The 26,766-nt window shown below is 43.4% G+C and overlaps 1 protein-coding gene across 1 annotated transcript; it reads left to right on the top strand.

Moving 5' to 3' along the window:
• The first annotated feature begins 21,008 nt into the window (after nt 1-21,008).
• On the top strand, nt 21,009-26,707 carry LOC139345574 (serine/threonine-protein kinase Sgk1). Its single transcript, XM_070984242.1, has 13 exons — nt 21,009-21,234; nt 21,754-21,829; nt 22,539-22,617; nt 22,704-22,744; nt 22,842-22,899; nt 22,993-23,076; nt 23,186-23,317; nt 23,402-23,514; nt 23,653-23,776; nt 23,865-23,960; nt 24,059-24,214; nt 24,317-24,406; nt 24,576-26,707. The coding sequence occupies exons 1-13, from the start codon at nt 21,165-21,167 to the stop codon at nt 24,738-24,740; spliced, it is 1,284 nt and encodes a 427-aa protein (XP_070840343.1). The 5' UTR covers nt 21,009-21,164; the 3' UTR covers nt 24,741-26,707.
• Nucleotides 26,708-26,766: the final 59 nt, after the last annotated feature.

The following is a 26,766-nucleotide window of genomic DNA, read 5'->3' as shown; positions in this document are numbered from 1 at the left end:
AACCGTCCAAAGAGAACTCCAAACATAGAATCTGTTTATTCACTGTGTTCTGAAGCTGAATCTCTTTCTCTCTGACTGACCTTCATGTCACTCAGAGAAAGAAACCCACACCACTCTCTGTGGGTAAATTACATGCTGTCAACATCAGCCCACACCAGGTCTCTGAGCTGACGTCCAATTAGAGCGGCAGCAGGCGACTGACCTTCATGGGCGTTATCAAATTATTAGCTAACACAGTGTGCTTTGAAAATAAGATAATATGATGAAATGTGATTATAATAGAGTACATTCAAATGAACAAGTCAATTAGAGAGCGCAGATGCAAAACACAGAGTACTTGAGCTACTCAATTAACTGAAAATGAAGGACTTTCTCAATTATCCAATTAGTCGTTTTGTTCATGAAATGTCAGAAATTTTTGAAAAATGTGTCTTTAAATGTCTATCTGACCAGAAGTCCAAAACCCAAAGATATTCAAATTACTCTTCAACTATACGACAAAGAAAAGACTCTTGAAGCAGAGAGTGTTGAAACGATTAAAATGCAGCCTCTCTCATTTCAATGGAGTCAGTAAAACAGCATGGCGGCGGTGCCAACGCAGCATACAGCATCCCTCTGTAGACAAGTTTAACCTGCCTCCACAAACCATCGTGCAGTGTTTACTCAAACTAGACTCATTGGTCAGTTCATCAAACAATACCCCCCCCCCCCACGCAGCCCCCTGTCCTGGTTTCCCTGGTGGCAGAATTCACCCACTGATTGTTATGATTACCAAATCAATAATTTGTTGTAGGACCCAAGGGGCAGACAAAAAGCACAGAAACAAAAGGAGCCTACGAGAACCAACAAAACAAACACAAAATCAGCCCTAAAACAAACGTCAACTACACCGTGGCGAGCGGGCAGGAACAAAACGCACACTAAGACTAGGAAATCCAAAAGGAGAAGAACAACTATGGTACCAAGACAACGAAAAACTGAGACACGCTCACAGGCGGCTAGGAAACAACAAGAATACGGACATCGAGAGTCAAGGAATGGCTGGAAAGTCTAGCATGAAGCTGGAACAATCTGGCAGCGAGACAATGCCGCCGCGCTGCCTAAATGCAGGGAGAAATCAGTGGAAGAGATTTAAGATTTAAGATATACTTTATTAATCACAGCACACACATGCTACAGGGGGGAGTCTGCACACATTATTTTCTCCGCATTTGACCCATCCTGGTAAGTCCTTCCTCCGCGGCCGACCGGGAGCGGTGCCCGGGGACCCAGTTTTCTTTGCTGTCACCATTGGTCAGGTGGTGATCTTCTTGCATGTTTTTTTGTGGGGGTTTTTATGATTTATGTTTTATGCAAACTCCACACAGAAAGCCCCCCCTTAGAGGGCAGCAGGCACCCAAGGCATGGTGGAAGACACGCCCCCCAGCGCCCGCAGCGCCCCAGGCAGGAATCCATGACACAAACACAAAACCCACACACAGAAAAACAGTCTAACACTGATAACATTTGTCTGTTCTGCTCTGCCAGCAGCAGCTTTACGTCCAACATCCAAACATCTTCAATTAAGATATAAAACATGGAAAAAGCAGCAAATCCTCAGGTTTGAGAAGCTGGAGTCAGAAAATGAAAATTTAGCTAAACAAATGTTGGTTAATTTTCTGTCTAACACAAAATGTGTAAAATGTTAAGTCAACATTAAGATTGGCGGCTTCAAGGTCACATGAGACCAGCTGCCTGCTGTGCATATCAGGACATCGCTCTTCTTATCAGCGGTATGACTTCGCACTGTTCCCTCAGTCAAACTGCGGCAGCATTAACCCAGATACTGAAGTCTGGTGGAGAAAAAGCTCTCCTCTTATGCAACCCCATCATCTGAACGGGGCCGCATCGCCCGCAGTCTGATCCTCACAGTCAGAAAGGAATGAAAAGAATGACGGGACGAGAAGAAAATCACCGGAGGTTACGCGGAAGTAAAAGCCATCGCGCGTCCGAGGTTGAGGCCGCGGGCAGTCGTGCATCAACTCAACTGAAAGAAGCTAAAGAGCTTTGGTCTTTCACAAGGATTTGAGTTTCTCCGCTGCACTGGCCTTGAGGTTTATGTAAGAGAACGACTGGCAATCAAGCCGGGTGACGTCAGCGGCCTCTGGCAGATGAAGAGGGGCGAGAACAAAAAGCAATCAGCAGACAGAGTCCGGCTTAACGGGTTAAGATGGCTGAACCGCATCACCAATCTGTGTGGTCATATAACTACTTACTACATTTTTTTCATTTTTTTTATCATTTCCAGCTAGATTTTTTTGTCTCCACTTCCTAAGAAAATGTTACATCAGTCGATTATTCTCCTCTTATTTTGGCAAGTCCATGGTTAATTCACAGCTTTACATAATTCAATGAGTCAAATTTTGTGGGCTCCTTTCTCAACAACCAGCTGTTCATAGCATCAGCAAATTAAAAAGCCATTTCTCTGCACATACGGGGAGTTCTTGAACAAAACAAAAGGGTTATGTAAGCTCCTCCAACGACCGGAGCTGGAACTTTACTGAGCTCAGCAGCAGCGGCGACATTTCCGCCACTGACGCAGCGGATTCGCAGTTAATCAGAAATGCAGAGCAAAGTGTGCAGGAGGCGTTAAACTAAACTGATTAATGCTTTGGAAACAAGTTATTTATTAATGTGAGGACCGGAAGCAGAAGGCAGATTTTCCAGACGAATCAGCCAACAGAGGCCATCAGCCTGGCCCCCCCTCCCCTCCCACAGCAGTGTTTTGGACAGACACTCCATATTACAGCATTATTAATCTCTAGTTTACGTATCTCTGGGTTACATATCTGCCACAGCTGGCGGGTCCAGACCTGCTGGCAGAGTGCCCCCCCTCGGGTTGCACAACGTGGGTCTATCCATTCTGTGTTACTGTGTGCTCCTGGTGCTGTACTCACACTACTTCACCACATTTATTAAGATTTAAATTAAATTTAAATTAATTTCCAAACCTTTGGCTTCGGCTCTGACTCCTTAACACAACGATGTCAGGTCTGTTTCATGAGACGTTAGCTGGTGCACCAAAGACAAACATCCCCTCAACACTTGTCAGATGGTTTAATTTCAACTGTTTGATTAACTTTTTCCAATATTTCACAAAAAGTATGAACCACTGGCCTGAACTACTCAACTAGTTAAAAAGCACCTTGACTTGAATGTGCATCAGTGCTAACAAGCTAATGTCATATATAAAAAAGTACTTTCACTTCTGAATGCAGCTATTTTGATGTCTTATTAATCATTTGGGCCATTTTTCATGACAAAATGTCGCCTGTTCCAGGCTGTAAAATGTGAAGGTTTGCTGCTTTTTTCTGTCTGATACGACAATAAACTAAATGTCTTTTGGGTTTTGGACTGTTGGTTGGACCCATTAAGACATTCACAGATGTTACTTTGAGCTCTGAGAAACCATGATTGACATTTCTGGCTAGTTTCTGACATTCTGTACACAAAACCTAAAAACTGGGAGACTAATCGATCATCAGATCTGCGATTCACAAGCAGCAGCATCTTTGTCAGTTTATCTCCGCGATGTAAACGTCAGTAAAGCCACACAGCGTGACGTGAACGCCTCGTTATACGGATTTAAAATGGAAGGCAGCTTAAACCTCCGGTACAAAGGTGAGTCACACCAGGCTGAGCGCTGAGCAGCAGCTTCTGTCAGCCACAAAAGAGCTCGAGCCGTCAGGACTTTGATATTCAGGTTTTCAAAGAAAAGACAGAAAGAACTGAGAGCGCTTCAAAGAGCTCAAACAAGCTGCAGCAGATAAAACGATCGACCGATAAATCATTTTTAGAAGCTTGAAAGTGTTTGAGGCTCCTCGCACCGTCTGCACCCTCTGGATCGATCAACCAGCAATAAATCTGATTCTCTTCAACTGTCAGCAGGATTGCTGGAGTGCTGCAGCACAATGTGCATCAGTCAGACTTATTCATGAAAGAGTTATGTAAGAGTTACGGCCTTCCAAAGAAATTTCCATTTAAATAAAACCACCGCGTTTAAGCAAGTAAGCATCAGATTGGAAACACGGCACTAAAATGCGTCACTCCTCCAAATGTTTTCAGGAAGTTCAGTCGTTCTGGAAGTTTTGTTTAATGTGAACTTATTATTTTAACTTATTTTAGGGCTTAGCAGATGTTTTATATGTCTGTATCACATGCTTTCATTTGATTCAGAAGTTCAAGTGCGTATATTCTTTTTAGGCTTTTCCCCCGACAGTGGAAAGAGGTATTAGCATTTCGCAGACGGATCTGGTCAACGGGAAACTTTCCTGCTTTTATTCAAATGAATTTTGTGTGCCAGCCTCACACAAACAGCTGTGTGTGTGTGTTCCTGCAGTGAGTCACGCTCTGAATCTTCCTCGGCATCCGTTTTGCATACCGCGGCTGGTTCACCTGGTTTGTTTGCCGATACTTCATCCAGCAACTGCAGCCGCAAGTTTTTTTAACACTTATGTGTTTTCCGACATCACTTCCTTGAAAAGTCACGAATGCTTGGAACTCACTCGAAAGCTTCGTTTTGGCTTCTGAGCTTTTAAGAAACGCTCCTGCATGTTTTGTGACTTTCACCCAGGAGGCCTTGACGTCCTGTCATGAGATTGAAATGTTGATGGACGGCGAACAAAAGGCCTTTTCTTCATCTGCAGCCCTGTAGACCGCGTTAGCGGTGAAGAATGTGCGACGGCTCTGCGGATCAGAAATGTGAGCGCACATGCTGCCTTCGTAGCGCCGCACGAGACGAGCCGTGTGGTTTCACGTGCGCTCAGAAGACGAACTGTTTGTGTTAGGACAGGAGGAAGGAGGGAGGCCAACACACTGATACGGTCAGTGTCAGATCCAGGCCGCTGAGCAGTTTCCCCTCATGTATAATGAGCGAGTGCTTCACACTTTGACAGTTTTCATTTACACACTGCATTTTAGGGCAAAGACGTCTTCAGGAAATGAATGTAAGTGTCTGTAATGTCCCCAAAAGTGATGAAAACCTCATGTCCTTTACGCTGTGTTACATTATAAAACTGATCAGATACGCGTATTATTTATCAGTGTATTCGATTCTAAAGTATCTCTAGACCTGTCAGATAATGTCTTACAACACTCTGTCAGAGTTGGGACTTCACATTAATTCACCGTCTTTGATTAAACAGACACTGGCTCGCTCCACTTCTCTTGTATGCACTTTGAAAAGAACATGACTCACTCAGAAGCCCACATTTTTTAATTGTCGCTGCTCTCGAACATCCTTTCAAAAGCAAATTATGCACTTGTTTATGTAAGCCTTTTAAAATGTCAAGCACTCCCGAATCTTTGATCAGTTCACGCAGGCTCGGCTGCTTTTATCAGAGCACAAACAATATAAAGCAGAGCAGATTCAAGCTTCAGTCGGACGTTATTATACAACAGCAGGGCTGCTCTGATGGCAGATGTTATTTAAGATCAATGCCACCCTGTTTGCTACATAAAGCTGCAGCCAGCAGCCGGTTAGCATAGCTTAGCATAAAGGATGGAAAAAGCTATCTTATGGCCCCGCTGCAGTTATGATGCGTTGCCTTGTAAGAGCCACTGAAGCCTCTTTTTGGCCTTGATGTCAATTAGAAAATAATAGGTATAGTCCAAAGATAAATCTGAAGGGCTATTAGATGATTAAAGGTTTAATAAAGATAAAAAAAAGTATTTCTATTTCTATTTCTGCACAAATACATATTTTTATGTCTTATTCCTCCCCCCTTTTTTGCATAAAATACTGGATGCTTCTGTCTCTTTGGGCCTCTAAAGAGCCTTCATGTGAAGCAATAGAAGAAGGAAAAGCCACTCTTTGGTTGAACTGCTCAAAACTCTCCATACTAAGGCTGTAAAGCTGTGATGAGGAGTCACAACAGAGTTTCATTTCACAGGGTCACAAGCCAAAAAGCTTGAGAACCACCAGCCTATTGGACCAGACTATTACTGTTGATCATCCAGCACTGAATTCATTCAAAGCCAAGCCAAAAAGATCATTTGTTAGACTGATCAGCCTTCACAGCACTACATATTCAGAACTAACAGCTCCACCCTCTCAGGTTTAGCTCAGATCTTCTCACACACAACCAAATCCTCTCTGAGCAAAGGGTGGTGCTGCAGGACTTTCAGTCTCACTGAGTCCCGCCTTCTCCACGTGTCTCTGTATGAAATGTATGCATTTCATGTGTGTTTGAGTATTAAACTTGCATGCAGGGTCTGGCAGCCAAAAACAGGCGGTCCTCCCACGGCGGCTGCACCTGCAGGTCAGAGCCCGTCTCCCCCGCTGGCTTCTTTCTTTGGAGCCTCTCCTCCCTGGATGTTACGTAAGGAACTCCTCCACTGGACCAGAGAGAGGAGAGCAGTCAAAATACACCAGCTTCAAACCTTTTTCCACGAGCAATGAGTTAACAAAAAAAGGCATTAAACCCAAACCTTTACTTGCATCCTCTCACAGGCTTTGAGAAGTAATCAAAATATTTGCTGAATGATGGATTAATTATTAGAAGGATTATTAATAAATAGATTGTTTGATTGCTGTAAATCGTTTTCTAGAGGTCTGAATCATAACAGCCTCTGGGCTGCAAACATAGTTTTGTTTAATCGATAATTCAACTGACATAAAATCAACCTGCAGCATTGGATCATTTAAGTATTTTTTTTAATCAAAGACGTCAAAAAAGTTCACTGGTTTCAGCTTCTCATACATGAAGATTTACTGGGTTTTTTAGTTTTTCATGAAACCTTTCGGTTTATGACTAATGCTCACACAAAACATCAGACATTGTCAGCATGTCAGCCTGGGCTTTCCACGATTGCAATGGGTGTTTTCTGACACTTTAGGGACCAAATGATAAATCGATTGTCCAGTTTTATTTCTGCAAACGTCTTCTATGGCTGCAAATGACAATTTTTTTCATCGTTAATTTGCAGCTGTTTTGCTTAGAAAACTTGTTTTGTCCAATAAACAGTCTAAAACCAAAAGATCCTTAATTTACAATGACATAAAAGGGAGAAAAACATCAAATCTTCACACTGGAGAAACTGGAAAATAGAGATTTTGGCATTTTTTGCTGGAAAAATGACTCAATGTACTAATCTATAAATTGACCAGTGGTTTCAGCTCTGGGTGAAATAAAGAAACTCTGCTGTGGCTTGAAGTTTGTACTCCAGCAAGAAAAAAGGTCTAAAATTAGCAGTGGTTTTGGTGGTAGTATTGAAACTCTGGGATTGTGACACAGGTCTAATTCTGTAATAACAAGCCAAAGATTTTCCTGTGAGAGCAGTGAAAGTGGAAGTAAAGCAGATGTAGCAGCACGCCTGGCCGTGAGGGAAAATTAAAGGCTGAAGAAATAGTTTGCTCATTCAGCACTGTTACATAAAACACAGGACTGAGAAAAATAAAAAAAGTACTCTTTGGCTTCATTTCAGATATTTTTTTATTAGAAACCGACAAAATTAATCTGCAATTATTTTGAAGATCTGCTGCTTTTCTTTATCTTATATGATGATAAAATGACTATTTTGGGGTTTTGGTTGATTAAAACAAATAATCTGAGTCCATCTCCTTCAACTGTGGGAAACTGTAAAAGCCATTTTTCACTATTTTATGACATCTGATTCAAACTCAATTAACTGAAACAGAGAAAAACTGCAAATCATCCTTAAAGTTACATTATTTTTGGTTAGTAAATTATTGCATGTCTTCATTCGTTCTTTTAAAGATCATTGTTGGCCTCAAACTGAATTAAAGACCCGACAGAGCTCTGACGCAGGCAGCAGGAGCTCTGTTCAGTGTTCAGCCTCAGTCTTTCAAACATTTACGCTGTTGGTGTTACTTTAAACCATTAAACTGGCTCCGCTGTGTTTGAGCTCAGGACTGAAGCTTAGGACAAAGCAGAGCATGAGGAGCGTATGAAGAGGACAGAGGCGGTCAGAGACGTGAGCGGTGATGATAAAGAACAATTTCCCACATGCAGAGAGTGAAAACTGCAGACTGAAGTGTAGAAACGTCAGGAAACGAGGCCGATCGGCTTCAGATCGACCAGATTCACTGTGAAGGGCGAGTCATGCAGTCCACACCCATTTCCACACATATAGCGTTTATACACAAACTCTGACTGATGCATTCCTGCCACATGCCAGAGCACTTACCTCAACACACACACACATGCACACACACCCTCTAAACAATGGTGTTATTACCTGCTAAAGAGCTTCCAGTGATTTCAGTAACACTGAAACTGACATTTTGGATTGAAGCTGTTTCTATATTTATGTTTGTTGCTGATATTTGACATTTTCACACAGTAATCTATTTGGGGCTGCTTTTTCCTGATCAATCTATCAGTTTGTTTCTGGTTCAAGCTAAAGGAGCGAATCTAAAATTGCTTGGTTTATGCATTGAACTGTCCATTTTCAAAACATGCAATGAGACAAAGCAGAGAAAATCTGTCTTTTCTGTTTGATGAATGACTTAAATGATCAATAAATCACTGTCAATAGATTTCCTGCTCTGTTCTGTTGACTGAGCGGTGGATTAATCAACTAACCATTTCACGCGACATCAGTATTTGCCCACAGACGGGGTGGACAAGCTGCTGAAGGAGGATTTAATCATCATCCAAAAATAGGAAAATTAACTGCTTTTGGACACATCTGGGGCACAGAACTGATGAAGGCTCTTTGACGAGTGGTGAAGCATCTTTAAGACGTAGCTGAACAGATCCAGTGATTTTATACATCTATATATTCAGTACTTCTGGACACAGAATTTTCGCGCTAATTAGCAAATGTCAGCATGCTAACATAAATCAAGATGGTGAACATGGTAGACACTATACCTGCTAAACATGTTAGCATTGTAAATGTGAGCATATTAGGGTTATGGGTGATGCTACGCTGATGTTAGCATTTAGCTCAAATCACTGCTAGCATGGCTATAAGACTCTGTAAGACAGGAAATAAAGTAATCCTGCACATTCTGTGAAAAGCCTTTATCTACTCATTCGTAGCTTTAAGTATGTGACAGATACATTAGTTGCTCTCAACTCTCCCACACACACGCATTCACATCATTTCCAGTATCCCACCACTTCCCTGTAATCCTCCCCAGTAGCACGGCAGTTAGGTAAGACTCTGAGAGGTGTTGTGTAACTTTCCCAGCACAAAGCATTGGTGATAGACATTTAAACCAATCCTGCTCACTGGTCTGCAGCGCTGCACACATGCACACGTACATTCATACAGTTATAATGCATGATTGCACGCACGCACACACACGCGCAGCCCCTCTTATGCGCTTACACAATAAGCTATGGCAGTGGCAGATAACGAGCAGGTTATAAGTAAGGCTAACAGAAAGCGGTGACATTAATGATCTGACCTTTCAGTGTGATGCAATGTGTCTCATTATCATTTTTTACTGACCTGTTAAAAAAAAAAAAAAAGCAGAGGACTTCTGAGAATTACATCCAAGTGAGCGTGGATGAGTGGGCTATTTTTATACATTATATTTTCCATCCTGCTCTGTCCTTGGGGGTAGACTGGCCAGATGCCCTACTATAGTCCATGCAAAGTGTGGTGTCCTCATTACTGACAGAAACGAAGCTGTCACATTTCTAATCGTGCAGCGGCACAGTCGGCCTAAACTCTCCCTCCTCTGATCATTCAGTACATGGAGTGTAACTTCATGAAAGGTCCAAAGTGGGTCACTTTCTGCGCTTTAAGCCTGACGCCGCTTGTTTAAACTTAGACGACTACGTCCAGGTGATGTGCTCCATCAGACATACATTATAATTGGCTGTCAACACAAACTCAGGTCTTTGTATTCCAAAGGGAAACGTCTGACACGGAGCCGTTAAGTGATCGAGTGATTTGCGAATTGAGCTTATCTTGTCAGGCTCCTTTCAACGAGTATCTCTCAAGTGGCTGCGAGAGGCTGCTCAGCAGTGTTGACATGTGGAGGAAACATCGAGCATCTTGTGTCTGCTGGTAAATATGGCCTCTCCTTTCACTCTGGGAAATTACCAGCATGCGTTACATGCTTACATGCATACCAACTAAGTATAGATCGCCTACAATCACAACATAGAGTCTGACATACTTAATGCACCATTTCCTGGTACCTTAAAGAAGCAAGAAGTCTCCCTGAAGGGTCTCTGGTGCACAAGCTTATTACAAATTTTTCCAGACCGTTTCTGACTGCTTCATATTACTGGAAGATTATTGTAAACAAGGTGGTCAACATCTTCCAGCAGGTAACACAACTCATACTTTTGGTCAGACTTGAGCTAAATGCTAACTTTAGCATGCACCACTTTTTACTTTTTCAAATTCATTGATCTCAAGGCTTCATAATTTGTACCGTTCAGTCAGTTTTAAGTAGCTGTATTTGACATTTTTCAAAGCAGACATTTTGACTTGGAACCGTGGGAAAAGCATGTGCGACTAACAACATTATCGACAGTTAGTTTTCTGTTGAAGCGTCCCAGTAAGCCGTGACAGTGTGACAGTGAGCCAGCGTGCACAAGACCCTGAGACTGAAGCAGCTAAATGGAATTCAGCCATCGTTCATGTTGTTATGAACAGTTGTGCTTCACCCACAAATGTCCCCTGTGAAAAAGGCCTATTGGTAAATGAAACGACCGAAAACAACAAAAACGAAACACAAAAAGATTCACCAACAGTTTTCAGACGTCGTGCGTATCCTTTCTGTCCACGTCGAGTGTGACTCAACACTTCACCTTTAGTGTCACACGGTTCTTAAGACGACTAAAGCAGCCCGGCCTGTTTCTATTTATGTGGCAGTGGGTGATAAGCTCTTCCATGTCTAGAGAGCATTAAATGCACCCTCACCTACTGGGTGACCCTCAAACAGGGACTGACATCAGGTTTCTCTTTGACATCCCTGAAACTGAACAATTGTTTTCTACAGCTCTGCACAAAGACAGATCTGGCATTTTATCAGATTTTCATGGGAACCAGAGGGCCGAGCCGACACACACACACACACAAGCACACACCTGACAGGTCTTTCTCTTGCATGAGCTGCTGCTACTCAAGTTAAAGATAGCAACAGGTGAGCCGGCGCTGTTCTCAGAGTGACCTACTGTTCAGACAGAGTGATCTCAATCCCTCACCTCCTGTGGCCTCTTTGTTCCTGCTCACAGGTTATTTGTCCTTCGTCTCCCCAGACTTGACTCAGCGGTCACGACTTGGCTGAACAATGCTGAGGCAGGAGAGCGGTGGACAAACACAGGTGCAGGATGAGATGAGCGCATGTGATTCAGTACACCTGCTTTTGGAGGGAGAGTTGGGTTTTAGTGAATTTCACATTAGGGCTGCAGCAAATATTTATATTCAAAATAACGCGTTGATAAATCAATCTTTTTTTTTGGGCAGCTGATTATGTGTTCACTTTTGATATAAATGGAAAAGAGCAAATGCAAAAATCTTTATTTTCTTGTAAATCATGAATGAATTTAAGTGTTAGTTTAGCATTTTGGGACATTGCTGACATGAGCTAGATGAGAAGACTGATACAGCTCTCACATGTCCATTAAATATGAAGCTATAGCCAGCAGCCAGTTAGCTTAGCTTAGCATAAAGACTGGAAACAGCCGGTCTGGCTCTGTCGAATGATAGCAAAATCCATCTACTGGTTCCTCTAAAGCTCACTAGAGTTCGACCAATGAATCAGTCAAGACGATATCGGCTCATTGCTGATTTATCGCGATATATTGGCCCATAAATGACAAGAAATTGAAGCACAGAAATGTCACGCTATAGACTGTCCACTAGTCTATTTTCCAACTGTAAAAGTCCTGCTCATTATTGGGAACAAAAATAATTTTTTTCAGGCTAGCTGTTTCCCCGTTTCCAGTTTTTATGCTAAGCTAGGCTAACCATCTCCTGGCTCCAGCTCCATATTTAACAGATTAAAGATGGTATCAATATTCTCACCATCTGTCATTGTTTAAAACATCACACAGAGCGTAACTGGGGTCAAGTTAAGGTCAGCCAACCAACAGGAAAATCAGATTTCCGCGTTCTAACAGGAAAAATTCCATTTAACGAGCAAGACAGCAAACAATCACTTCGCTCATCTGCGTGTCAACGAGACTCCTCAACAGTGAAGGCGAAGACTGCAAACAGTCACATGTATGAATCGTCTGATTGGCATGTTTCTGTCTTAATCTCATGCTAACTCATCTTCCACTGCTCGCACTCTCGCCCTGATTTAAATCACATGCAAATCCATCCAGTCTATAGTGGTCTGCCACACGTTACCCCTGTGCCTCGGCCTCATCACGAAACACTCGGGCTGCTTTTCTATTGGAGCCAAAATCATCCCTGCAGCTCCGCTCAAGTCACATGATATCACACTGTATTTATTTTCCCTTTCCCTGAGAACTGTGTCGTGCGGTGTTGTTCAAGGCTGGAAAAATATGTTTGTTGGCGAACTTGTTTCATTTCAACACAGGGCTGCAGATATGAAATGACTCAGTGAAGGATTTAAAGAGGACGCGCGCTTCTCCTCCACCGTTCATTGGGATGAGTACGTATAAAAACTCTCCTTGACCTCTGGAGGTTTTGAAATTTAAATAATGCTCGTCAGCCGGCGGTGGGAGCACTTTGCGTTTGCTGTGAAGTTGGAGTTCAGCGGCAGGGCAGGAATCTGCGTCAGAGGCTTCTGAATCAGCACGACAAAGGCCCAATGAACGGGCTGTGACACGTCTCACATCGTAAATATGGATGGCAGCTCTCCAGTGATTAGGCTTTATCAGCAATGCAGATTCTTTTTAGCACAAACAATCATCATTATGTGCAGGAACTTTGAGGATTGAGGAAACTGAGGCTGATCTGAGTAGTTTTTCACCGCATAAATTCATACTTGTAAGTCTATTGGGGGGAGTCCAAGTCTCATGTCCTTGAGGGTATGTCCAAGTCTGTCTGCATGTTTTGAACATGCTCTGAGGCATTCTGGGAAGAATGTCTCTCAGGTGTCTGAATGCTGGCCACTAGAAGTAGTTTTTACATTTTACTTTAAAGTCCCTTTAATGCATAAGCCGAACACTTGCATGTTCAGTGTGTGTGACCATAAGAAGTCTGCCTCATGCTGTCTTTTTTCCTGCCTGTAGCAGCTCACAATTTAAGATTTGAATGTTTTTGCTGTCTCAAGTTACGTCTGCAGGGAGTTAAAAAACCTGCGCTGGCTTTGCTGGACTCAATGGGATTTGCATCTCCATTACGACAGGGCTGCCCGGCTTTCAGGTGCACCTTAAACTGGTGATGCACTGGTCTTAAGCTGATGGCACTCACAAGCAGCACCCTCTTTAGCACTGATTACTACTGCTATGGTTGTTGGCAGCCAGTCATCTTCATGGATTTTGAGGCTGTTGTTATGATTTTGTTTAGCATCTTCTGCTTGCTGCTTGAAAAACAGAGAGGATGATTGAAAGTGATGAAGTATCTGTTATGTCTGGCAATCATGTCGCTGATGATGACAAAGATGATTTGATGTCACTTGAGTCAGCTGGGTGAGCTCTTACCCGAGTCAAGAGATGGTCCATCTATGGCGCATTTAAACTGGTGATAGAAATGTAAATCAACACGGCATGGTTTGACCAAAGTGCCAATGGAAAAGCCGCATAAGACTCCATCTAGTTAATGCCAGGTGAAGCCTGTGTAAATGCAACCTGCACAGTGTCACCACAGTTCAAAGGTCGCCTAACTCCACCTCTTCCTGTTAGCTCGAGCAAGTCCCAGCAAAAGCTACAAAAAGCTGCCGTCTTCCCCTCACAAAAAGTGATTTAATAATAAATGACACCTGTACCTAGTAGGCACCGTGTTTGTTGACATGGCTGCCGAACTAATTTGCATAGTGAAAGCTGATCACAAAGCAGGCAGAATGGAGATAACGAGCACCCTTATTAATACCAGGCGTAAACACAAAAGCCCACAGATCAAATATCATTATCCAGATAATGTATCATGATGCAGATCTCATGTTAATACGGGTCTACAGCTGAGGTGCAAACTGATAATTAACCTTTAAACGGAGCGCTGAAGCTGATCTGGTGGAGCAATATCTTACTAAGACAGCAGATATTGATTTTTACCTTTATTTCTCAGTCATCTGGATGCACACTTTGCCTGTATAATTCATTCTGAGTTAAGCTCAACGTGATTAGTGTTGAATTCAAACTAAATACAAATCTCTTTTTCCTCAGCTAACTGAACACCGTGTGACTGCAGCTCACTTGTCCAGCCTCCAAACCAAAATCATAATTCAACTCAGCACCTCGCTGCGTGACAAATGGTCTAACTCATCAATGATGCTGCTGTTGCTTGTATTCCTCAGGTGGTTCCTGTGTCATGGAAACTGGTCTCTCCTCCCGGCGGGACTCCCACGCTCACGGGAGCCGTAACCAGACACCTGCTTTTGTTTTGTTCGATGCTCTCCAGGTAGATAAAAGAACAGATGAGGGTGGAGGCGGTGGGCTGATGGTGGTGGTGGGGGGGGGGGGGGGTGTATAGAGGAGGAGAGGCAGGTGCGTCACAGATCTTTGGTTTCAGCTATTTGCTCTCAACTGCAGGCAGGGCGATAAGAGGAAGAAACAGCAGAGGGAAGAGGGAAGTGCAGCGGGGAAAGTTATTTGCCTCTGAATCGAAGACTTTTCCGACCAGAGCTGCAGTGATAGCCGCTGAAAAGAGGACGGGGAAGGAGAGGGAGGCACATTTACAGGAGGGCTACATCTTTCTCAGGCACTCAATCACCTGGACGCTCTGCAGCAGACAGACGTTCATTCATCGGAGACCCGCTGGCCAAGAGCGAATATAATCAAACACTTAGGAGGACATGAAGACCGGCAAGAAATCCTTCATAGGTAGGCGCCCCTTTAATTCACTGTCTGTTATGAGAGTGTCTGGGGAGTAATGTGCAGCCTCTCAGCACCACAGCAGAGGAGGATGCACCTTGAGACGTGCAACTTTTCCTCTTTTGTGGGTTGACATTCATGTCTACATCTAACAGCTCAGTCATCTCAATATTGTGCCCTTTCTCATCTACTCAGTCATATGACTGTGACATTTTTATGACTGCTTGTTAACTACTCAATGCCTTCCTCCATTTTGCATTCCCTCTGCTTGCTTTGACGTCGCTTTTTGGCCACACAAGCAACCAGAAGCCAAATTCGAAGGCATCATCTGGCACTCCTCCCTCTGTTCTTGCATTGTCTGCTTAAATTTGTAATGTCAAACGCAGAGCCTCTCACCTCCTCTCCGCAGCTGCCTTGCTTTTCATCTCATTTGTCACACGAGAGGATAAAAGCGACTGCCAGGCCTTGACACTGTAACCAGGACTGAAACGATGGGATGATTTTGGCATTTAGCAGTAGCCCAGAAAAACAGTTCTGTTCCCACAAATACAGATGGAAAGAAAGGGCTAAGAGAAAAATGTGAAAGGCATATTTTCCCTTTTGTTAAAGCTCCTAAACATGAAAGGAAAAGTTTGACACATTTGGAAATACGATGATTCAGTTTCTTGCCAGAAAATTGATACCATACTGTACAACGAATATGATGCTAGCAGACAGGAAACTTAGCTTAGCATAAAGACTGAAAATAGGGGAAAACAGCTAGCCTAGCTATGTTCAAGGGTAACAAGCTTACATCTTGTTTGCATTCAGTCTGTTCAAATGCTAAAAATGACACAGGTTTGTCCTGGAGTCTCTGCTTTTTGACTGTCAGACTGACTTAAAGGATTGGACAAAACACGATGTACAGGTTGACTCCGGGCTAGCTACTTCCTCCTGTTTCCATTTTTTATGCTCAGCTGAGCTAACCAGCTGTGGGCTTTAGCTTCAAATTCCCCTCTACATGACACGTGTCGAAGGTGTCGATCTTCTCATCCAACTCTTGACGAGAAAGCAAATAAGCCTTTTGTATTTCCCAAAAGGTCAAGCCATTCGTCTTAGACCGTCCCCAAACCTGGACTGTATTTCTGTTTGTGTTTCAGGGTGTCAGCCATGGCCAGATGCATATTTGGCCTCCTCTCTGTAGCCTCACAAAGCCGGTCAATAAACTTAGCTTCACTCTTTGTGGTCTGGAGAAGCTCAGGAGGTATTTGTTTGGATTAGGGACATCGCGATTGTGTGTGGAGGGAAATTACTCTGGAGGCGACTGGATCATAGAACTGCTCTCCTTTGCATTTAACGGAATAAACGCACCACTCACTGAGCTCCCATTGTCTGTTTTCAAACTGGAAAAACAGGCTGGCTGCTTGGGAGATTTCTCTGAAAATATCCAGAGTGAAACCAGTTCCTGAATAAATTTCATCCACCAGGTCCTGGACGTAAAAGTCCACTAATTGGCACCCAGTTAAAATTCCCAGTTAAAACAAAGCTGCTCGTTGGTGTCATCGCCTGAATCACTTCACACGCATCGTTAATTGGTTTTGATTCCAGCCGCCACACTTGATTGATTTCCAGCAGATGTTTTCCAGACGAATATCTCATTGTGATATCTGACCTCATGCTGGATTTGCGGTGATATCATTGCTCAGCAGACCACAAACTGGAACAAATGAATGACTTGGTGGGGCAAATGTGTTCATTCTGTTGATGCTGGTTGAAGCGCTTCAATGGAGGCCAATACTCAGACAGGCTCATAGACCGGAGCTTAAATGTTTTTTCCACGTGTCATCTTTCATATGAACACAACGCAGGCCATGAACAGAGAAACGGGAACTGCATACAATAACAGAAGTCACCATTGTCCACTGATTCATAATGTTTGGCCGACATGGGAGGTGCAGTCAGTGAATGAGAGTCTGCTGCTCTGAATGAAAACGTCTTCTTTTACTGCTTCCTCTCTACGGAACTGTTATGGTTTCAGTAACGTACAGGAAACCTGCAGTATAGTCACATACAGCACCACAGCGACAGAGCAGAAATACGATGTTAGACTAGAGGTGATATCAGAGTGCATCAGGACAAAGCTCATCTCACTACAGCAGTAATAGCAAGCACATGAATTTAATTAATAGAGGCTTTGCGGTTCAAAACAGGCAGGATCATCCCTCTTGCTTGGCTCAAATCAAAGTAATGCATCATTTGTAATAATTTGGCAGCTGTAAGTGTCTGAGTCATTCTGTAAGAGAGCAAACGTTTCTTTCCTCTTCTTTATCTGATGAAGCAGGCGTATGAGCAGCCATTTAATCCCCGCAGGGAAAACAAAAAACATCTCATCTCCTGCTCGGGAATTCAGGAGGGAAACAAAGATGGTTGCAATTCTAACTCTGGTTTCATGAGCCAAAACCCGCTCCCACTCGCTGGGGCCTGAGGCTGCACTGCGACGCTGTCGTACTGGACCGCCACCTCCGGTCTGCATCTCTGCGGTTGTCTGCATGAGTAATGCTAAGTGCCAAGAGTATGTGAGAGAATGATGCAGGTGGCAGGCTCAAACTGAAAAGAGGAACTACGGAGAGATGTGATTTCTGCACAGATCTGTTCTCACTTGAGATCAGAGGCTGACGAAGCTGGCATGACTGTGTGGGTGTGAAACTCACAAGGCCGCGATCGCTCCTAAGAGCTGGTCAACAAGACCCAGAGTGTAATTAGAGATCCTCCATCCTCATTAGCCAACAGGCTTCCTGTCAGCCCTGCAGATGGTCACTGAGGACCTGTTTGGCTGTATGACTCATTCATCCACCTTCTGCTGGGTCCGACCCACTACACTGGAAGCAGGCAGCAAGGCGGAAAGAAGTCTGGTTTCTCGTGTACAATATAACCACAGCACTGGAGCCAAAGAGACAAATATATGTAGTGCAATCTTTGAAAAACCCAGGCGGTCGTTTAGCAGCAATTGTTCTGAAGAATCCTTAAAGACTTTTCTACGTGAACCAGATAAATATAGACTATGGACCAGTACACACTGATGGACATTTAATCAAGTATTGTACTGAAGAACAATTCTGACATACTTGTACTTTACTATTTCCATTTTATGCTACTTCACATTTGGATATTTGGATGAGTAAAATTGTTTCATGGAGCTTTGTAGTGACTTTCAGCTCATTATTTATCCATCTGGCCTTTACTTTACTGCTGAGTCACTCTCATCGCTCTCTCAGCGTCGTTTTCAGCCACAGCAGGAGGCTGTTTTCAGAGAAAACGCTCCAGGAATCCACTGTCCACTGCACTGCTCAGCACCAAACTACAGACTCACACAGTTAGCTGTGACCTGGTGAACATAGTGGAGCATTTATCAGATAAAGAGCCAGATATTTCCCTCAGGAGATGGTGGAGTCCAAAAACAGAGCTAACAGAGAGTGAATATTGGACTTATTTTCATCCAAATAACTCCGAATGAAAGATAATGTTGCTCTGTAACCGCTCTGCTAGCTGCCTTCATACACCACACTGCAAACAAAATGGAAATACTTTAAGAACAGTGGCATGTCTTGTTAAACAACCTTTTGTTTTTGCACAGATCGTCTGGTATTTACTTTTGCTGGGGTTAATTTTCAATGCGATTCACACACCAGCCTGCAGGCCCAGAAACAGCCGGTAGTCATGTGGCCCCACACTGAGCCTAGGGAGTTATGATGGACGGCACCCTGTGAGAGTTGGAAGGGCTTTTACTGGATGTGCTGGCAGGTGACTCACATGACTGCCTGTCAGCGAGTGGAAGCGCTGCCTGTCTGTTCAGCATCAATCACACGACCGGGCAGAGCGACGGAAAAACACGGCAGCTTTTGTGAGGGTGCTAAATAAAACCTGATTGATCTGGCACGAGAAAGACATTTACAGAGAGAAACTGAAAGAGATACTCTGTGCACATTCAGTGCATTTGTGGTGATGTATGTGAAACCTCTACGGAACAGATCTCCAGGAAAGGCTTGAAGCAGACTGACGTGGATGTTCATTATCTGTCGTTTTCTCAGGCAGAAAAATAGCATTTAGAAAAGGGGAAACACCAGTTTAAGCAGCTGCGTTTTGCTCTATAGCACCGACTTTATGTTCCATCACAACAGAAACGATGCAAATCGAAGACAGAAGTGACTTCACACACTGTTAGAGGGAACTGCCCGAGTCAGGTTTACCCTTCTACATGTTACAAGGGATGGAAACATGATACACTTGAATAATTCAGAGAAAGACAACACAAGGTGAGGAAAAAGTCCCACGCAAAGCCTGGGAGAGGTCTCGCTGTCATGCAATTGGATCTGGTATGTTTCTGTGTGTAAACAGAGCTAATGCTGAGCGGCGAGTGTTTGCTCAGGTATCCACGGTATGCCATGATACGCTGCTCGATGGCTGCACGCCAGCCAGTTTCTGTTTGAGCCCTACACCACAGATAAGCCACTTAGCTTCCTCTTTCACCATGACAAGAAGTACCGGCCCAGTGAAGTCTCACTTCCATTAAATTCTGCATGACTGTCACATGTCGACCTGGGGACAAAACCCAGGACTTCCCCACTGTCACAGCTCAGCTGAATGAATCTCTGGGGACTGATGCAGATGTTTTTAAGAACAGTGCTGGAACAAGTACCCAGATGCTTTACATAACTAGAAGTAGTACAGCTTGATTAACTGACTTACAGGCAAGCTAAGGTTAGCCAGCTAGCTGTACCTTAGCTACGCTGCATGGATTGGAGTCGGTTGCTTGTTAATGCTAGCTGATAATTTGCAAATGACAAGCTAGCCAAGACGTTGCTATGTAGCTAGTCCGCAATTTATCCAAGTCAGTAAGCTAATGTAACATACATTATCCAGCTAAAACCACACTATCACAACATATTTTGCCCATGATTATTAAAACATTTTGCTGTTGTTTGACCAAAAACCAAAGATACTCAGTTAAAATGGAGAAAAGCAGCAAACCCTCATATTTTAGAGGCTTTACTTTATTTTTCTTTACTTAAGTAGCTTTACATTACTTTACACCACTGTAACAGAAAGCTGCAGTTAGAAGAGAAACATTGTTGTCTCGTTTGTCATTGTTGTGTGCTGAAACACTTATAGACTGTTCTGAACTCTCATCCAAAAACCATAATTTCTCTGTGAGGGATCCAAGAACGCCTCATCAACAGACACTAAATAACCTCTGATTTAAAATCACTATCACCGACTGGAAAATTTACTATGCGGCTCACTCTCCTCCTTGGGCAGTATAGCTATCTGCATTATGGCACAGTTATGTAACTTACAGGGTTAGTGGACCACATCTATGACAGATGGACTGATCACTGATTCGGCTTAAAGCATGATGTCATGTGTAATTTCTCTGAATTTATGTAATTCTGCCTTGCAAAGTCACCTATATAACCTTGACCTCACCAGCCACGTAAAGCCACTAATTTTTAAGAATTAAAGCACATGGAGATTTGTGGAGATTGCACGGATTTAAAAAAGAGGACTGTCTATGCAGAACTTTGCTTTTCTCCTCATGCATTTTCACAGCCTTTAGCGTGCGGGTTACCACGATCAGGAACCGCAGCTGTTGCAGAAGCTGAAATGCAGCAATCGTGACATACATTTCTCCGCACCCTTTCAAAATAAAGTGACTGCAGGCTTGAGGGCAGCCAGCTCCAGCTGAGGTCTGCATGCAGTGGAGAAGCCAGAGACGGAGAATCAGCTCTGGTCCTGATTGCAGCTGTTTTCTCCAACTGACTTTAATCTCTTTGTGTGCACGGTGATTACAGTCAGTTGGTGCTTTTCATTGAAAGAAAATGATGAAGAGGAGGGGGGTGGAGGTGGTGGGGGAGCTGGCCTCCCTCCTCCACCTCCTCCTCCTCTGCGGTGAGCTCTCCTCGTCATCCCCCGCCTCCTACAGGCAGAATGTGGCTGCAGCGGAATCCCGTGACGTCACGGCCCCAGCAGTTGCCCTGGTTACGCGCATGACGAAAAGTGGGCGTCGCCTCCCAGCACCACGTGCTCCGTATATAAAAGCTGGCTGGCTCGCGCAGGGAGCAGCGGCACTTCGGAGCGGCGCGCGGTCGGCAGTTCTCGGCGCGTGTGATCTGGATACGAAGTGAGCGATCACTGACTGTTAGAGGATCAGAGAAGGACTGATATTTTCTTTTTATTGGCGTTTTTACACTGGATATTTGCCTCTCGCTCAACATGGCTGTGACCGAGGCTGGATGCGACCTCACGTACTGTAAAATGAGGGGAATTGTCGCCGTTCTCACCGGTGAGCGACAAAAACAATTATCACAATTCATGACTAAAGCTGCTCCTGCATTGATCAGTAAAACAAACTAAGCGTATTTATTGATATGTGCTGGTTAGTAGGCTAAACAACAGCTGCCAGAGATGAATTAAACCTAATCGCAAGGTGCTTTTTTTGCTCTACTTATATTGAAATATCGCATGTATCGCTTTCAATTAAGTGTAGCGCGAGAAATCTGCCAAATCATCTCAAAGCTGGTTATTTATGTTGTGGTAAGGATGGAAAATGCTTTGTTGGCCAGCACTGTTGGTATCTGAATGAGTGACCCAAGTGGTTGCATAACCCATAAGCCCGCAGCGTTAGAGGTCTGTGCACAACACGCAAATCGACCCTTTAACAACTCCAAAACAGCGAATTACAGCTGGAAAACATTTTCCCAAAATTTCTTCTCTGATAGAAGAGGTTTTTTTTATGCATCATCTGTGGTGAATACTGCGTGTGATGCTGATGTGAATTCTTCCCCCCACTCTCCATTTGCAGCTTTCATCAAGGAGAGAAAAATGGGGCTGAATGACTTCATCCAGAAGCTGGTGTCTACCCCACATATCTGCCAACAGTGAGTATACTCAACGAGGGATGAGTGTCGGATGGAAAACTGGCCTTTAAAAGTGGCACAGGGAGCATCACTGGGCATCAGTTACTTCCTGGCTCTAGTATTTATTTCTGATCACTGGCCCATTCATGATCAGTGTCCAATCCAATCAGCCACCTGAGTTTGGCAGGACATTCTGAGAACAGCATAATCTGCATCCAAGAAGGCAGAGCAAGAATAGTCCTTTCATGACGAGCCCGGTAACAACCTCGCCACTGCCTAATCACCAGCAAATCCTCTCTGTCCCCTAGACAAGGATAAACCGATAATTCAGTTATTACATGATATAGGACTTGTTCCATCACACGTCCTGACCTCCAGTTCAGGGCCTGGTCGAAAAATACCTGAACCCGTAAGGAAAGGGTGTGTGAGCTGGACCGCTGAGTCCTGCAGAGCCGCCTGAACCGTCTTGTCGTGGGTCAGCGGCTTAAGCTTTTCCTCAGACAGGTTAGGCTGTTACACCCTGATGAGCCTGTCCTAAACCTGACCTGTCTGGGTCATGCGTACCCCAGCAGGGATCATCCATTCAGCTTTCAGTCTCACAGACTGCTGTAGATTTCACCGTGCGACAAAATTCAAATGTAGTCGTTCATATCGAATCCTTAAATCTGAACAGAAAATAACAGCTGGTATCAAAATCCATCATGTAACCACCTCTATGTCCCCCCCCCAGTGTTGAAGTCAACAACTTCCTGAAGATTGATGAGAATCAAAATGAGGAGGTTGGAAATGACGAACTTCCTGAAAGTCCGGTAAGCAGAAACTGTTCACTCACCATGTGATTAACTTTCTTTCCAAGAAAAAATATTTATAAAATTCCCCCTTTCTTATCTTTCAGTTGTGCCTAAATTCACGAAGTTCGCTGGCTGAGGACACTCAGTAAGTAGCCTTACTTAAAATCCTCTTTATTTTTAATGTAGAGTACACCTGTCTCCTGTCAATAAGAATCCTAATCGTCTGTGTTTCTCCACATCAGGATCAAACCCTGTGATTTTGACTACCTCAAAATCATCGGCAAAGGCAGCTTTGGAAAGGTGAGTCTCTTTTATATAACTAACTTCTCTTATCTGCTCATATCTGTAACTGCTGCAACACCATCACTGATGCAAATATTTGCTCTCTTACAGGTTCTGCTGGCTCGACACAAGGAGTCCACCAAATACTATGCTGTCAAAGTGCTACAGAAGAAGATCATCATGAAGAAGAAAGAGGTAAACTCAGGATTAATCACCACACTGACGCCTGAATCCACATCTCTTTCATAATGTAAACTGTCGATGTGATGAATACAGCTTATATTAACATCTATGTTCCCTCCAGCAAAAGCATATCATGGCTGAGCGCAGCGTGCTGATGAAGAACATCAAGCATCCCTTCCTGGTGGGGCTGCACTACTCCTTCCAGACGACTGACAAGCTGTACTTCGTCCTTGACTACGTCAACGGCGGAGAGGTTAGTTCAAATCTCACAACGCCCAGAAATCAAGTCAGCAGAATCAAGTCAGCTGATGTTGACAGATGTTTATTTTCTCTCCAGCTGTTCTATCATCTCCAGAGAGAGAGGATCTTCCTGGAGCCCAGAGCCAGGTTCTACGCTGCTGAAATTGCAAGTGCGCTTGGCTACCTCCACTCCCTGCACATTGTGTACAGGTAATGAACGATCCTACAGTGCCCCCTAGTGGACATTTACTAACATGATTCGTGTTGAGCTGAGCTGAAAGAGCTTTGGAGTAACTTTGAAGCTTTGAGGCATTTTTCTAAAAGCTTTGTTCCTCTTCTTCTTTATAGGGACCTGAAGCCTGAGAACATCCTGTTAGACTCACAGGGCCACATTGTCCTCACAGACTTTGGCCTCTGCAAAGAAGGCCTTGAGGCCAACGGTACAACAACAACCTTCTGTGGAACGCCTGAGGTACAAAATAAATGAAAGGCTTTCACTAATTATCAATATAGAAAATAAACCAAGGACAAATTCTAACTTTACTCTTTCTTGTTCACAGTATTTGGCCCCTGAGGTTCTCCAGAAGCAGGCGTACGACCGCACAGTTGACTGGTGGTGTCTGGGGTCGGTGCTCTATGAGATGCTCTATGGACTTGTAAGTTAAACCTGAGACTTTATGCCTTTTGGTGCAAGTCTGCTGCTGGTTCATATATTAAATAAACTTAATTTCTTGTTGATCTTTCTGCTTTATAGCCGCCGTTCTACAGCCGCAACACCGCTGAGATGTACAACAACATCCTGCACAAGTCTCCTGTGCTCAAGCCCAACGTGTCAAACGCAGGGAGGGAACTGCTCGAGGGGCTCCTGCAGAAGGACCGCACCAAGAGGCTGGGAGTCAGGGACGACTTTGTAAGTGTGCACAGCTGACCCTGAAGCACATGTCACATAGATCACTGTAAGAGATCCGTGAAGCTATCAGTCTGCTGATCTACAATTTGTTTTTCCCTCCAGCTTGAACTCAAGTACCATTCCTTCTTCTCCCCCATCAACTGGGAGGACCTGATGGCCAAGAAGATCACACCTCCCTTCATCCCCTCAGTGGTAAGTTCAAACCAGCACTGCAATTGATGATTTTTCATTATCGAATAATCATTTTATTTATATTATGTCAGAAAATAGTGGAAAATGCCTTGAGCCCAATCTATTAGTGTCTTGCAATGGTTCCTGAGACTACATGTCTAATTCCCGTCCTTCCTGCTTGGCTTCACAGAGCGGTCCCACTGACCTCCGACACTTTGACCCCGAGTTCACCCATCTGCCTGTGTCCTCCTCGCTGTGCACTGACACCCCAACTGTGACCAGCAGCGTGAAGGAAGCGGCCGGAGCTTTTCCAGGCTTCTCTTACGGGCCTCCAGCTGATCACTCCTTTATGTGAACGCAACATCATCTGTCCTTCTGTCCAGGGAACTCACTAGAAACATGCTAAAAGTTCTGGATTAAGGGTCTTACTTTGACTGAGGGACCCCGCTGGAGCAGCCTGTATGGGGGACGTTATGCAGACTCAGAGGTTACGCAGAGGATCTAACTGACAAAATGGACATGAACACTGGGGGGCAGATCTTGAGGGATTTTGTGCATGAAAATTGTACAGATGGGGACTCTCATGTTACAACACCACTGGTCCTACTCTTCTGCCTCAACCACCCAAAATTATCATACGTGTGTGCCAAGTATGGATGCACTCTGTGGTCATAAAACATCGCTCTTGGAGGGCTCTGGACCTCACAGCCACTGGTGAAGTGACATGAAGAGAAGTGCCTGAGGTTCGAAAGGCAGTGTGGACGGCAGCAACAGCATTATCAAAAGAAAAAACAAAACCATTTCGCTTGTTTGGGCTTTGACCTGAGCGCCAGCTGTTGAGGGTGATGCCTTCATTACACGTCTACATATGGTTAAACTGTTTTTGTTTCAGTTGACAATGCGTTGTTATTTTCATGTAAATGCTCAATTGCACTTGAGGAAACAAGGGTCAAGAAAAGTGAAACGCTTTAAGCATCAGCAACTTTGCATTAGACAGCTGCATATCTTTCCACTGCTTATTTTCATACCTGTGGTTTGGACAAAGAGATGATGGCATTTCAATGTTGTACGCTAATAGAAATACTCGGACCAAACTGTTAACTATGGTATGCTTAACACAAAGACTTTTTGACCGGTTTGTCCTCAGAAACTGAAGATCAAAGTTTTACTGTACTGTGTAGAAGAAAGAAGTTACATATATTTTATTGCAAAACCAAAAGGTTTCATGATTTAATGACTACAAACATTGTTTCTTTACTTTAAAGAAAGTTCTGCATATATTATAAATGAGTTATAAATGTTTCCTAGTACATATATATATATATGTATGTATGTATGTGTATCTATGTGTGTATATATATATGTGTGTATATATATACACACACACACACACATATGATAAAACTCTATTTCCTCTATGGCAATATATTTTATTTTTGGTTTTTCCAACTTCTTTTCATTTACAGCCAGTGACTGTGTTAATCGACATCTGCTCTTTGCATACTTAATGACAGACTTCTCTTATTGATCAGGAGAGTGTGATAAGAGTTCAACCAGCAATAACAGGCCCACATCAACGATAGCACACACTGTATATCAACGTTCTTTCAAATTTAAGTGATTGCTGTTTTATTGCAAACACTCCGGACAAACTACAGAATCTGTGATGACAGATGTTTTTGTATTTATGCATCATGTAGAGAAGAACTGTGAATGTCTTGTGCCTGTCCAAGGCGGCCTGATCCATATATACTGTTTGTACATATCTCTTTTCCCTAAACCTCTTTGTCCCTTTTCTTGGTAATAGTCTGAATAAGAAAGTGCTTCATTAACTTTGAAGATAAACCACAAGGTGGAGCAGGCGCTGGCTTTCTCCGAGCAGTGTTTAGCCACCGGCTCACTGCATAATATGGGTTCTGGAAAGTGCAATAAAATCTTATTAACTCTGAAAGAATAATTATCATCTCTTTTAGCAGAAGTGTAAGTTGTATTTTATGATCTAATACGCATTAAGTTATTAAGAAAGGATTTTCACTCTCTCAGAGATTGTTCTTGACTTTGTTTTGCCCCATTCAGTCTCCATAATTTAGGCATTTGGTTTGCAGTGCATTTTCAAGCCTGCTGAAAAAAACGACAAGGCAACACACAGTTCTAGATAATTTTCTTCCATATTTGGAAGCATTATTTTTTTCTGTTTTGTATTTTTTATGTATATTTATTTTCATGCCACTGCTACTGTACAAAGAAGATAATTTACACGATCAACTGAAATATTGAACTGTAATCTGTGTCAGAAATGGCAAATAAATTCACTAAATTCAAGGCAAGTGTGATGGTTTTTGTTTGATGCTACTTTACATAATAATTACTGACAAATTTCG

The sequence above is a fragment of the Chaetodon trifascialis genome, chromosome 17, assembly GCF_039877785.1.
Source record: "Chaetodon trifascialis isolate fChaTrf1 chromosome 17, fChaTrf1.hap1, whole genome shotgun sequence".
Taxonomy (NCBI): domain Eukaryota; kingdom Metazoa; phylum Chordata; class Actinopteri; order Chaetodontiformes; family Chaetodontidae; genus Chaetodon; species Chaetodon trifascialis.
The sequence above is the reverse complement of the archived record's forward strand: the minus strand, read 5'-3'. Positions and strand labels throughout refer to the sequence as shown.